The sequence below is a fragment of the Pan troglodytes genome, chromosome 6, assembly GCF_028858775.2.
Source record: "Pan troglodytes isolate AG18354 chromosome 6, NHGRI_mPanTro3-v2.0_pri, whole genome shotgun sequence".
Classification (NCBI taxonomy): domain Eukaryota; kingdom Metazoa; phylum Chordata; class Mammalia; order Primates; family Hominidae; genus Pan; species Pan troglodytes.
Window position 1 is genome coordinate 41,464,559 of NC_072404.2, and position 14,529 is coordinate 41,479,087.

Below are 14,529 nucleotides of genomic sequence, written 5' to 3' on the forward strand. Positions count from 1 at the left end.
GTCTCGATCTCCTGATCTCATGATCCGCCCACCTCGGCCTCCCAAAGTGCTGGGATTACAGGCGTGAGCCACCGCGCCCGGCCTAACATTATCTTTTAGCTTGATTAAAAACCCATTTCCAGGCCAGGGGTGGTGGCTCACGCCTGTAATTCCAGCACTTTGGGAGGCCAAGGGGGGGGGAGGCGAGTCACGAGGTCAGGAGTTCGAGACCAGCCTGGCTAACATGGTGAAACCCCGTCTCTACTGAAAATACAAAAAAATTAGGTGGGCAGGCGCCTGTAATCCCAGCTACTCAGGAGGCTGAGGCAGGACAATCACTTGAACCCAGGAGGCAGAGGTTGCAGTGAGCTGAGATCGCGCCACTACACTCCAGCCCAGACGACAGTGCGAGACTCTGTCTCAAAAAAGCAAACCAAAACAAACCCATTTCTATATTAGTTAGGGTAATGATAGTTGCTATAACAAATCCCAAGATCTCAGTAGCTTAACACAATAAAAGTTCATTCGTTTCTCAATTTAAAAAACATTGCACGGTACCCTTCTAATATAAGAATTCAGAAGACTCAGGGTTCACAAATCTAAACGTACTAGTTAAATTATCAATTTAAAGATTCTAATGATTAGATACTGGCTCCACAGAGTAACATATAAATATAATTGGCCTCTCCATTACCACCACCACTATTCTTCCTGGTACTCACCCCTACATCCAATAGTCAGCAAATTCTATCAGGTTCACTACTTTCACCACCAATACTTCACCCTAAATGAAGCCTGGTCACAGATGGCAGTGCAGAATCAGCCAAATAATAAGACAAAGAACAAGTTGGAAACATCCTGATGTACTCTGAGTGGCCCAGAAACAGAAATATCCCACTTCAAATAAACAGCTGCTTAACTAGCTGGCCGAGAAAACCTCTGCTACCCACTTAACAGACATTGCTAAAAACCAAGGTGAGGAAAGCTCACTTGCTGGTATAACAGGTTAAAATAAGTCCTAACCTGGACTTTTTTGTTGTTTCTAAAAGGTTTATGTATATGCCATTATTGAAAGTGTCTGACCCTTTAATGTTTAACCAAATATCAGAAACAGATCAAATATCATACATCCTTAACACATTTAAAATATCTCCTGGAGTCTGATAAATGGGTTTAAAGCCAACAATACTTTTATATTTCAAGAAAGTCACCTAGTTAGTATCAAATGATTAAATTTTTTATGTCAAGGATTAAATGTGTCTTTCAATTATGTATGGCTTAAAAATCATGTTCCTAGTATATCCAACTTCAGCATAATCAAATTTCATATGCTAATTTAAAAATATTAATTAAAAAATTTAAAATATCTATCATCTTAATAGTTCAGTAAAGGCAATCTTCAACTTACAGGTTAGTTCAATGAACTATAATCTAGTCCTTTAAAAGTAGTAACTATTAAGTACTTACATATAGTTCAGTCACAAATATCAAATAGCTTTAAAGAGCTGGGTCCCAGGAAGTGCACAAAATATCATTTCTGTGGGAAATGAATTCTGTAAATTTGTACTAGAACACATCTCCTTCCCATTTCCCACTAAAAGCATCCAATCTAAAAACCCTGAAAATTCAGAAACACTATAAATAGAGGCACAGTCACTCAAACTGCCTGTACCCCTTATCTCCTTGCAATAACAGTAAGCAAAACTGTACCTACAGAATATTACAGAGTAATGTTCTCTGGAACTCCAAAGAGATATTCCCAGATTAACTGCTTCCACTCATGGGTAGAGATATATGATATTCACACACCAAGGGATGTACACCTCTGATGTACAATAGAGCATGTCAAAGTATATGACTATGGTTCACACCAACTGGTAGACTGTGAAGACAGGACAAAGATATGTGCGCTGCAGTCTTAAGATATTATGCATCCAATCTTTCCTATAATTTATCAGAATAAAGAGATATAACCACACATTAAGCTAAGTGTTAGCACCATAGTAAGGCTGTTATCCATTTATCTACAGCCTTTAGACAACAAACCAGCCAAATATATAAATCTCTTTTTATAGCTCAACTGGTTCTTTTTAGTTTACAAGTATATAACTGAGATGGCTGAGTCCCTAAATGCCTTTCTTCATCTTATTATACATAACCATCACATATGATGTGTACAGTAAGTCCAACCTGGGTTCAAATTCTAATTCCACTCCTTAGAGTCTGACCTAAGCAAAAAAAAAAAAATCACCAAGCCTCGGTTTCTTCATCTATAAGGTAGAGCTAATTATAAACCTTACATCATAAGAAGTCTAGGAGGAATATATGTGATAAAGCATATCAAATGCTTATTATAATGCCTGGTACACATGGCAAACACTTAGTAAATGGCAAAGTCAGAGCAGTTAAATAAAAGCATTCTAGACAATCAAAGCAGAATTTATTATGTTAAAAAAAGAAACTTAAGCTAAAAGTTCTACAAAAATTCTGTCTGGAATGTATTGAGAAATGATTAAACATTACCTTCATAATAATGTTATTATATTTTCCAAAAAGACATAAGGCTACAAATACATTAAGCAATAAAATTTTAGTGAGCAGTCATTCAAAACTTTTAGTCTGTTTTTCATCAACTTTCACATTCGATAGTACCCTTTGTTCAAAAGAGGTTTTAAAATCTTGAACTATATTCCCAGGCGACATGAAACCCTCTTAAATGTATTAAAATCTTATAAGACAATAGTTTTATAAAACAAAAATTATTTTGTTTATGGATTATAGCCCCTTTAAATCAACAATTCCAAAATGGTTAAACAAGTAGACTTTTTAAAATGACCTAAGTAAGGTAATAGGAAATTACAAAACTAAGAGAGATAAAATTTCAAATGATATAAGCTATTTCTACCTGTAATGAAAGTAAGACTTTTGATTGCAGGCAATTTGGTTATGGAGTGTTATAATCTCACAATAGAACCTATATATACAATTGGTTCTATTCTTGCTTCTTTAATTCTAATAGAATCTGAGAGTAAAGGAACAGTTTGAAAAAACAGCACAAACCTGCTTAACTGATCAGGAGAGGTAGATAAGAAAATGACTGCTTTGGTTTAACAGTATGAACAGCAAAGACAGAGGAAATCTGCCCAGAACTGAGGGACACAATCAGAGGTATTTTGACCCCAAGACTGAAAAATGGAGAGCCAAGCCATGCAAGCCCCAAAAAGGTTTGCCTTCAAAACTGAATTCAGAGTGAGTCAGGTCCATCTTAGTGACTGCTTGTTCATGAGAACAGATACAGTAAGAGAATGAGAAAGGTACCTAAGTGGACTTAGATATTCATATTTTTAAAATTTTTCTCTAGGATGATCCATCTATTATCAACCGTTTTGGTATTTACATCTATAATAACTAAGTCTAAACTCAGATTAAAGTCTGAAACTCAAGTAAAAGTGGTCTTCTTGCCAAGTATCTTCACCACCAAACAGCAATTACCTAAATTTTAGAATTATTTCACAGTGCAGCCCAATTTCAGGATCTGAAAAACTAGTCATGAAGTGATGTCAAATGTCATATTACAACTCACAATTGTCTATATATTCTGTAATATAAACTAGTGCACTTCCCATTTCCTAAACCAAGTCTTAAACCAATTATCAATATCATTCAAAGTTAACTCCAAAACAGCTCAACTCCACATCCGAGGTTTTTAATTATGACTTTGTGAACATTTTCACAAATATGGCAACTGCCTAAATTCCTAACCAGAAAACACCTTTCCCTTCACAGATCATTAAGGATCTATAATCTTTTTACCTAATACTGTATTACTAAGTAATATACTAATATAAAACAAAGTCATCAGTGCAAACATTAACTCCAAAAGAATAGTTAAGGCCGGGAGTGGTGGCTCATGCCTGTAATCCCAACACTTCGGGAGGCCGAGGTGGGTGGATCACCTGAGGTCAGGACTTTGATACCAGCCTGACCAACATGGTAAAACCCCATCTCTACTAAAAATACAAAATTAGCCGGGCGTGGTGTCACATGCCTGTAATCCCAGCGACTTGGGAGGCTGAGGCAGGAGAATTGCTTGAAGGCGGGAGGCAGAGGTTGCAGTGAGCCGAGATAGCGCCATTGCACTCCAGCCTGGGAAACAAAAGCGAAACTCCATCTCAAAAAAAAAAAAGAATGGTATAAAAAAGGAAGCTATCAGAGTCTGATTCTTGTCTGCTTAAAACTGTAATCAACTCTTTAAGAAAACTTAAATGTCCCCGTGAATCTTTTCTTGAAACAGCTACACATTCCCCTAACCCCTACTCCAGAGATGATCATTCCCTTCCTGTGTTCCTATGCAACACACAGAACATCCCTCCTGTATAATACTAGTCACATACTATTACGCTTATTTACTTACATGTCACTGGATCTGAGCTTCATAAAAGCAAAGGACTCTTACCATCATCTTCACACTTAGCATAAATATTCAAATGCTAGGCCAATAAAATCCTAGTTAAATAAATAAATGAAGACCCAAAAAAAATGTGCTTTGAGGGGGAGGGGTACATTTGTTCTAAGTTTGCTAGGGGAGGGAGAAGTGAATTTAATATACCCGTATGGAGACTGTGATTAGTCAAATCAATATCTGACCATGAAGCTAGGATCCTAAGATTTTACAACTTCATAGAGTTCAGCCAGAATTCCATTAACAGCATATAGACATATGACCTATCCTTGTAGGATCCTAAAAGGACAATCTCAAATTTCCATTCTTTCCCCTCTAGCAGCACCAATTTATTTTCCTAGAAGCCACTGCCCACAGGAACAAAGTCCCTCCACCTACTCCTGACCCATCAGATCCAATTAGAGCAATGTTGATGAGAGCCATCAACTTTTTACTTACTGGGGCACTCCTGTTCCTACAAAGCACTGGAGCCCTACTCTGCTAAGTCCACACACTGATAATGAAAGTAGGCATATGTGCAAGGAAGATGCACAAGAAATTATCTCTGTTAAACATAACAGCACTTGAAAACTAAAGCACAGAACCAATGTTTAGTCATTGCAGGCGGTCAGAAAAACCTAAACTTCCTTTATAATATTACTTAATAGCAAACTGTGCTGAATTCTAAATAATGACCTTACAAAGTAAACGTTTAGGACTCCAACTCCTATGCTGAGGACTACCTATGGCTTTGCGATACCATTAAACCGCTGCTCAACAACTGTGATGCTTCAAATCAATTCTCACGTGATAAGAATGTAAACTTACTAAATCTAGTAACTATACAAAGTTTTCAGTGAAATTCTATGACGATAAACACACATACCCCCACCGCTCCAGAGCTCCACCCACTCAACCTAGAAATGAAAGTCAGACATTACAATTCACTTAAAGAAAACCTGTCAAAGGAGAAAAAAAGGTTTGCCATGTTAATCATTAATAGGCTGCATAGTATTTGGTTTAGCCTCCAAAAGTGTCTCCAGTGTGGCTACAGGAGGCAGGCAGTTTGGGAAGGAGTTCTGTAACAGATCTCATCCTCAGACAGCTAACTAATGCACAGCGGCACTGACATCCTCCACTAGTGATCAGTGCTGCACAGGCAGACCTCCTGCCAAAAGCAGGCCTCTTCATGGGTAGATAAGGCAGACAGGCTTCCCACTCCCGTCTCAGGTACTTTTTTTAAAAAAGCTTTAGAAAAAAGTCTATAAACTGCAGACTAAGTCCCTTTTGGTTTAATAGTACAATGTAAAGATCTCGCCTACGTACATACCAGAGCATATATTTGTTATGAACAGTATTATGGAAGTCTATGACTTTCAATTGACTATCCTAAAAACCTATTTTCCACTTCAAAAATGTGTGAAACTAATCATATGCAACAGGAAATCTTTTGTAATCAAGGTATTTTCAAACAGATTCTTACTCCCTGTGTAAATCTTAACTTTCAAACAAAAGATGTGAATAAACAGGGGCTCTAACTAGTTTAAGTACTTATATTCCTCAGGGTTTTTTTTCCCTCCTACTAAAAATATTTGTATCACAAAGTACTGATAAACACAGCTAATGCCGATTAAGAGTTGTTTTTCTAAACCTCCTGTTTTTGCAATAACCGTCCTATTTCTGTGGTTCTTCTGCAAGTCTAAAAGCCTAACTAAACTTAATACTACAACACTGAAATGGTCATAATTCATTAATATCGTAATACGGATCAAGTGTCTTCCTTAACTTAGGTGCATAAAACAAGTGTTAAGTGTAGAAAGCATAGTTGCCTTCCAACAGATCCATGCTTAAATGTACCTGATGCCAAAAGTTATTTCCCACCCTAAAATCCGACCCTCTTTATTAAACAAAAGTTTTAGTAATTAAACACTACTTATTCAAGAATAAAAAATGTATACAGTGGAGAATGTGAAAACCTCACTTTCATATACAGTACTCTACATGACGGTATACTTCTTTTCTAAACTATTCCAAGACTCCTTGATTACCAACCACGTCCTTTCAAATCTGACTTTGGGGACAGATGGAGCTGTACTGTCTATATTTTATTTATTATCTCTGCAATATCCAGTTATGATTCAGAATGGAACACAGAATGGAAAAGCCATATGAGAAGGATGCACCAAATGGTGGTGGGGTGGAGGGCAGTTCTCTTTTAAATTAATGTCCATGTATCCTCTACAGGAGAAAAAATGTTGAAAGGGGTTGTGGTGAAAACGAATCTACAACTTATAATTCTTTGGTCCTTGAAACATATATAGTAACCTTGAAAGTATAATTTTTATAGGGGACACATACTTATTTCTAAGAAAAAAAAATCTTCAATTTCTGTTTAAGTTTCTGGGCCAAGTGTTGAAAGTAAAATGGAATTTTAGTGTAATAAGCAATAAAAGCTCTGATACGGGTTGTAGTGCTTTATCTTTTTTTTTTTTTTAAGAAAGGATCTATCTGTCACTCGCATATTAGGTTGATGACTTTAAGTCCAAAGAAAGTAGTCCCTTTTCCATGCCTGCCAATTCTTTTTTTTTTTTTTTTGAGACAGAGTCTCACTGTGCCACTCAGGCTGGAGGGCAGTGGTGCGATCTTGGCTCACTGCAACCTCCGCCTCCCGGGTTCAAGCGATTCTCCTGCCTCAGCCTCCTGAGTAGCTGGGATTACAAGCATGCGCCACCACGCCCAGCTAATTTTTGTATTTTCAGTAGAGATAGGGTTTCACCATGTTAGTAAGGCTGGTCTCGAACTCCTGACCTCGTGATCCGCCCGCCTTGGCCTCCCAAAGTGCTGGGATTACAGGTGTGAGCCACCGCGCCCGGTCTTTGCCTGCCAATTCTTAAGTCCCTTGATATTTCTGCTTCCTCTTACTAATTAACTGAACCTCATCAGGAAAATATTAATGATGGTTCGAACACTCAGGAGACACAACCTCAGAACTCAAAATACCTCGCGGTCTACCAAAAGAGATCTATTTGATTCAAGACTGGAGGGGAGGAGCAGGAAAAAGGAGGGTACACGGCACGAAAAGCTGCTGGTCAGAGCAGCTGCCCCCAGCTTTTACACACTTACTGGTTTGCTAGGGTAAACGTTAGATAGATGCGTTTTTAGTTTCCCCACGGTCCAGTTCAAGAAGCAGCTAATAGTCTGGTCACTGTATTTCTGATTCGGTGCTTTAATGATGAGGGTCACAGGAATCTCCATCCCACTTTGGTCCATGGTGCCCCCAAAGTCAGACAGAGTCCAGAGGAACGGCAGTTAAGCCCAAAAGAGCCGAGATGGTCACCGCCGGCGCGACTGGGATGCGGACAGAAGTGAGTTCTTAGTATTCCGTGTCCAAGTCAGTTACAAGTGCACTGGAGGATACGAAGGCCATTGCCGGTACCAAGGATGGACTGAGGTGGTGGCGACGGCGACGGTGGGGTCTGGGTGCCCGGCCGTGGAGGCAGCTCTCCCCGCCAGGTCCGGGCTCCGCCGGGCTCCGGACTGTGGAGGCCGTCGTGAGGAGAAAGGAAGCTATAAGAAGGAAGGGTGGGAGGGATGAGGGCACAACGGCCGGCCCGGGGTCACTGCCCCGCCCCACCGCGACCCCCAAGCTGGAACGCAACAAGGCCCCTACGCCACGGCCCCGCGGTGCGGATCGGGGAAGCAGCTGGGCCGCTCAGGGCGGTCAGCGGGCACTGGGGTACCTGAGAGAAGGCCGCGGGGCCCGCCACCGCCGCCCTCCGCGCCCAGGCAGGGCCGCCAGCCACACCGTCCGGCGAGGCGTTCTCCGTGGCAGCCGCTCCCTTCCTGCTGCGCGGCGACGGGCACGGCCCAGCCCCGGGTCTCGCGAGGAGGCGCGGGTGAAAGGGAGAGAAGCTGACCGAAGGGCGCGGCCCGGCTCTCCGCCTGACCCCTCAGTCTGGACAGCGCAGGGTGGCGCAAGGCAGGGCTGGGCCGGGGGCGGCCCAGGCGACTGCAGGTGGCAGGAGGGCGGGGACGAGAGCCGTTGCGCCACCGCTGGCGCGCCGGTTTTGTTGTTATTGTGAGGATTGTCTGGGGCCCCTTTAAGCCGGAACAGGCAGGGCGGAAGTGCGTCACCGGCGGCACGCCCCTGCACATGGCCCTCCCCCGCCCCGCCATCCCTGCCGACCCTGCTGCTGCCGCCTTCCCGCCGTGCTCGGGCTGCCCGGGACTCTAGCCGCCAGGCTTCGCGTCGCCCAGCGGCAGATCGGGCTCCTGGGAGCCTCTCCCCTGGCCGTTTGCTCGGCCTCGGCCCCAGCTGCCCTGGGGCCTAGCCACTAGCTTCCCTGGCGCTAGCCTACCCTGTCTTGACCGCACCCTGAAGATTTAGGAAGTCTTTCTCCATCCCAAGAGTCGTCTCTGCAAAAGTTGGTGTCCTTCCTGGTGCTGAACCACGCTTCTGCTCAAAATGTGTTGAGCGTCGTCTGTCTGCAAAGCACGGTGCCAGGAGCTTTGGTGGAGAAGCCATGGGGTACATGTGTAAAGAGTACAGGCTTTTGGTTAAACCTGAAGTCCTCCTCTACTTTCTGGGGGACCCTGGCCGTCCTTGCTGGGCCTCCGTTGACTTCTCTAATGGGGACGGTAATGCCCACCTGACCACAAGCTGATGAGTAAATGAGCTATGAGTGCAAAGTGTGGTGCAGTTCTGGCGTGTGCCAGCCTCTCAAGTGTCAGTTTCCGTCTCATTCCTCTTAATCTTCACTAAAATGGACAAGTATTCATTGAGCACCTAATGCGTGTTCAGTATGGTGGGAGATGAGGGATGACAGTATTATTTTTATATTTTATAGGTTAGACATAGGAACAAAAGGTTGAGTCTATTGCCCATAGCCGAACTTTTCTTCATTTTCTGCTGTGGTTTAGAAGTCGGTATAGTAAGTTAAGGGTTGTTAGATGTGCATTTTCACAGCTCCCAGCTTCCACTTAGGAGTAGATAATATAGGGGACTTTGCGAGCTGGTCTCTTTCCCTCTTAGCTTCAGAAGGGCTTCGAGGTAGCCACCACTAAATTAGTTGAGAGACAAGGCACCCCTACGGAGGAAATCTCAACTGCACAACCCCTACTATGCCCCAATTCAGCAGGAAGCAGTTAGAGCGGTGGTCAAACCTCCCCAATAGCACTTGGGTTTTCCTGTTGAGAGGGGGGACTGAGAGACAGGACTAGTTGGATTTCCTAGGCTGGCTAAGAATCCCTAAGCCTAGCTGGGAAATTGACCGCGTCCACCTTTAAACACGGGGCTTGCGATTTAGCTCACACCTGACCAATCAGGTAGTAAAGAGAGCTCACTAAAATGCTAATTAGGGAAAAACAGGAGGTAAAGAAGTAGCCAATCATCTATCGCCTGAGAGCACAACAGGAGGGACAATGATCAGGATATAAACCCAGGCATTCAAGCCAGCGGTGGCTACCCTCTTTGGGTCCCCTCCCTTTGTATGGAAGCTCTGTTTTCACTCTATTAAATCTTGGAATTGCACACTTTTCTGGTACATGTGTGTCACAGCTCAAGCTGAGCTTTCGCTCACCGTCCACCACTGCTGTTTGCCGCTGTCACAGACCCACAGCTGACTTCCATCCCTCCGGATCCAGCGAGGCGCCCATTGCTGCTCCTGATCGGGCTAAAGGCTTGCCCTTGTTCCTGCAGGGCTAAGTGCCCAGGTTCGTCCTAATCTAGCTAAACACTAGTCACTGGGTTCCACGATTCTCTTCCATGACCCACAGCTTCTAATAGAGCTATAACACTCACCGCTTGGCCCAATATTCCATTCCTTGGAATCCAGGAGGCCAAGAACCCCAGGTCAGAGAACACAAGACTTGCCACCATCTCGGAAGTGGCCCGTCGCCATCTTGGAAGCGACCTGCCACCATCTTGGGAACTTGGGGAGCAAGGACGCCCAGTAACATAGTGACCAGGAGGAAATTCTTCCTCTCAACAGCTAATGCAGCAGGATCTCTTACACCGTACCCTCCCTCACCTTGCTCTTCATGGTAGAACACGTACCATATCTTAGCTGTACTCTATCAACTGCGCATCTGAAGTAAAGAGTGAAGTCTTCTTTGTTTCCAGTCATGGAGCAACAACTTGCTATGATACTGGCCTTCTGTAGCTGACTCTTCTTTGTCTACCCAGGCACTCTAATGGAACTTTAATTCTAGCTAAAGTTATTTTCTCAGACTCCTTTGAAGCAAGGGGCAGCCATTTGACACACTTCAAGCCAATGAGTTGAATGTTGAACTTATTGCTGAGGCTTCTAAGAAAGCATGTAGATGGAAGGGCTCTGCGAATCAGAGCTCATCTTTGCCCTACACCTGTCTTCCAGGAGGAACGTGAAGAGCTACAGCACTCATAGTTCACTCATGAAACAACAAACAGGAGAACAATGGCCTGCATTCCAAGGATGGCAGAGCAGAAAACTGTAAAGAGGCTGGGCATTTGATGGCATTGTTGTGCCACCAGACAAGCCCTAAGCTATCTTCCCTAAGACTTCTTGTTTTGGGTCAAATTCCTGTTTAAGCCAGGAAGTTTTCACAACCTTCACCACCCAGTCCTGCAGCTGTTGTCTCATGCTTGTGACTCAGACTTCCAGGAATCCTTTAGAAGTGATGTGGTGATCTCGTTTGGCACTATGCAATGTACACTATTAATGAAGGTACCCTAATAATTATAAATATTAAGACAGAATGTGCATTTCACAGTGATTTAAACACTCTTTAACACTCTTTAAAACAGTCCATCAAAGGTTCGCTAACACAGAGAAAAACATTTAAAATTGTAATAAAGGCTGGGCGCAGTGGCTTGCCTCTAATCCCAGCACTTCAGGAGGCCGAGGCAGGCAGATTGCTTGAGCTCAGGACTTTAAGACCAGCCTGGGCAACACGGAGAAACCCCGTCTCTAAAAAAAATTCAAAAATAAGCCGGGCGTGGTGGTGCACGCCTGTGTTCCCAGCTACTCTGAAGGCTGAGGTGGGAGGATTGCTTGAACCCAGAAGGTAGAGGTTGCAGTGAGCTGAGACCACACCATGCACTCCAGCCTGGGTGATAGAGTGAGACTCTGTCTCAAGAAAGAATAAAAAGTAAAAATAAAATTGTAATGAACATTCAAGAAATTGAAATATATGGGTACAAAGATGATAAAGTATCAGAAAAAATGATTTTTTTTAAATTTTACAGCCACTTGAATTAAGTACCTAAAAATGCTTTTGATGCTGTTGAGCTTGGCTATGATAACAACAGTATGTAAATATTCCACTTTTGTTAAAATATGTATAAACAGGTATGTGTACAGAGCAGTGTATGAAAGGGTGGTCCCCAGAATATTGATAGTGTTTGACGTGGAATTTGGGCTAGGAAAAATAATTACCAATGAGGAGATACAAGATAGCAGCAGTTAGGGAGAGGCCGTCCATGCAGCTGCCTATTTAAATCACTGTCCATGTTAACAGATAAGAACTGGAAATGTCAAATAACAATTGCCCAGCTCAGTTACCATCTGCTACTAAAGATAGCCCCAGCTGGGTGCGATGGCTCACACCTGTAATCCCAACACTTTGGGAGGCTGAGGCAGGTGGATCACCTGAGGTCAGGAATTCAAGACCAGCCTGGCCAACATGGTGAAACCCCATCTCTACTAAAAATACAAAAAATTAGCTAGGTGTGGTGGTGCATGCCTGTAATCCCAGCCACTAGGGAAGCTAAGGCAGGAGAATTGCTTGAACTCTGGCGGCAGAGGTTGCAGTGAGCTGAGATTGTGCCACTGCACTCCAGCCTGGTCGACAGAGTGAGACTCAGTCTCAAAAAAAAAAAAAAGCCCGTAATGAGAACTCTCAAGAGTACCATGGTAATATAATATGGCAATAGATAATAAAAGAGTCATGATCATTAATAATAAATATAATACTTCTACTTCAACTGAGGAATGGAAAACTAAACATCATATGTTCTCATATGTCCCTAAGCTATGAGGATGCAAAGGCATAAGAATGATACAATGGACTTTGGGGACTTGCAGGGAAAGGGTGAGAAGGGCGTAAGGGATAAAAGACTACAAATTGGGTTCAGTGTATACTGCTCGGGTGATGGGTGCACCAAAATCTTAAAAATCGCCAAAAAACTTATGTAACTAAATACCACCTGTTCCCCAAAAAACTACGGAAATTAAAAATTAAAAAATAAGTATAATCTCTGCTTTAGCGATATTAACTATTCAGTACACAATAAGTGAGTTTAGCAATTCAGTGATTTCTGACTGTTGGGTAGCTCTCTTTGTTAACAAATAAAATATAAATTTGAAGAAACTTATTTGTAAATAATGGATTTCTGTGAATTAATGGGATGTTTGTTTACTTACACTTCTTCTTTGAGGTGTAAAAGAGAACAGCTAGAAAACACATATTGTGGCTGGGGCGGTGGCTCACACCTGTAATCCCAGCACTTTGGGAGACCGAGGCGAGCGGATCACTTGAGGTCAGGAGGTCGAGACCAGCCTGGCCAACATGATGAAACCCCATTTCTACTAAAAATACAAAAATTAGCTGGACATGGTGGCACGCACCTGTAGTCCCAGCTATTCAGGAAGCTGAGGCAGGAGAATCGCTTGAACCCGGGAGGCAGAGGTTGTAGTGAGCCAAGATCACACCACTGTACTCCAGCTTGAGTGACAGAGTGAGACCTCCATCTTGGGGAAAAACAGTAAAAAAAAAAAAATTGATTCATTCAGTGAGATTACAGTTTCCTTTAAAAATTCAAAGTAAGTGCTTGTCACTGAGCTTTTCTTACTGAAATTTGGAGTACCTTCCAGGAAGCTAAAATACTTTTATGATGTTGAATAGTATAGTTTGAGTTTGTTAGCTCTCTTGGAAGGAAAGACTTCAAGTGATGATCTTGCGGTTTCAAGTTTCAGAGATGATGTTGGCCATCTGGCTTCTGATTCCATTCATTTCTACTTTCACCATCCTTGTCATTTTTTAAAGAGACTGTGTCACAAAGCATCTAATCAAATCTTAATCAAGTTTATTGTTTTTAAAAAATGAAAACCTACATGGGAAGCCTAAGAAAATTAGCTCATTTCAACACTCTACTTTAAAAATCGTAAATGGTCCCAGATGTTTGATCACAAGTCATCTTGTAGGAAATGAAACAAAACCATTCATTAAATGCCAAATGGGTGTTTTGAATTATATGTCATCTAATGAATTCTTAGAACAGTCTCGAGAGATAATGAGGACACTGAAGCTCAGAAAGGGTAAGTATCCTGCCCCAAATCACACAGTAAGTTCCAAATAGAGTTCTGTCTCCACTGTAATGCACACACTTTCCACTACACTGAACTTTATTACTTAAAGATAATCATGGGTAACAAGACACATTCAGGAGGAAAAGGCTTTCAGGAACATCTTAGAGATCATCTAGATCAGTCTTCTAGGTACTGCCAGAATGAATCAGTCTTACCACATCTCTGAAGGGTGATCAGCCAATTGACATAGCTCTTTCCAGAGACAAGGAGCACCATAGTTTTTACTGCAACATGACAGGTTGTTAAACAGCCATGGTGTTTATAAGTGAATTGAAATTTGCATTCCTATAATTTGTCATTGGGCCTACAATGATCAATCCAAAATGTGTTTACTCTTATTCCACGTGCCAGCCCTTCAAATAGACAGCTGTAAAATGCTCTTTATATCTTCTGCAGACTAAATAGCCTTAGATCCTTCAACAATTCTTTAGTTTCCAGATCTTTCAGAATAGTGACTCACCTTTGAACACACTAGTTTGTAAATTCCCCCATAAATTATGAACACAATAGGCACAGTAGTTCATACAGATTGTGATTTCCCTATAATAGTCTTCATAAAGACACGTCTGTATTTCTATTAGTTTGTTAATAGAAATCTACCTAATCTGGTTTAGCAGTTGCGTTTCCTGCTTTTCAGGAACTCTATGTCTAGTCAGTATTTACAGTGACCATTTGGCTAAGAGAGAAACCTCTTGTTTCTCTGATGATTCAATCTAGTGACTTATTTAGGATAACAATTGGAGAATATCGTAGCTAAATACC

The 14,529-nt window shown here is 42.2% G+C and overlaps 1 protein-coding gene across 6 annotated transcripts in view; it reads right to left on the bottom strand.

Annotated features, from left to right (window-relative positions):
- HERPUD2 (HERPUD family member 2) overlaps positions 1 to 10,813 on the bottom strand; it is a 64,726-nt gene extending 53,913 nt beyond the window's left edge. The window contains exons 1-3 of one of the 6 annotated variants that reach the window (XM_063815299.1): positions 10,476 to 10,792; positions 8,779 to 8,905; positions 7,544 to 7,987 (exon numbers count right to left, since the gene is read on the bottom strand). In XM_063815299.1, the coding sequence (XP_063671369.1) occupies positions 7,544 to 7,690 (147 nt within the window). In that variant the 5' untranslated portion in view covers positions 7,691 to 7,987; positions 8,779 to 8,905; positions 10,476 to 10,792. Of the gene's footprint in view, positions 1 to 7,543; positions 8,523 to 8,778; positions 8,928 to 10,475 lie in introns of those variants that run through there. The other 5 variants (XM_016957265.4, XM_063815300.1, XM_063815298.1 and 2 more) reach the window with 5 other exon arrangements.
- Between the last annotated feature and the right edge of the window lie 3,716 nt (positions 10,814 to 14,529).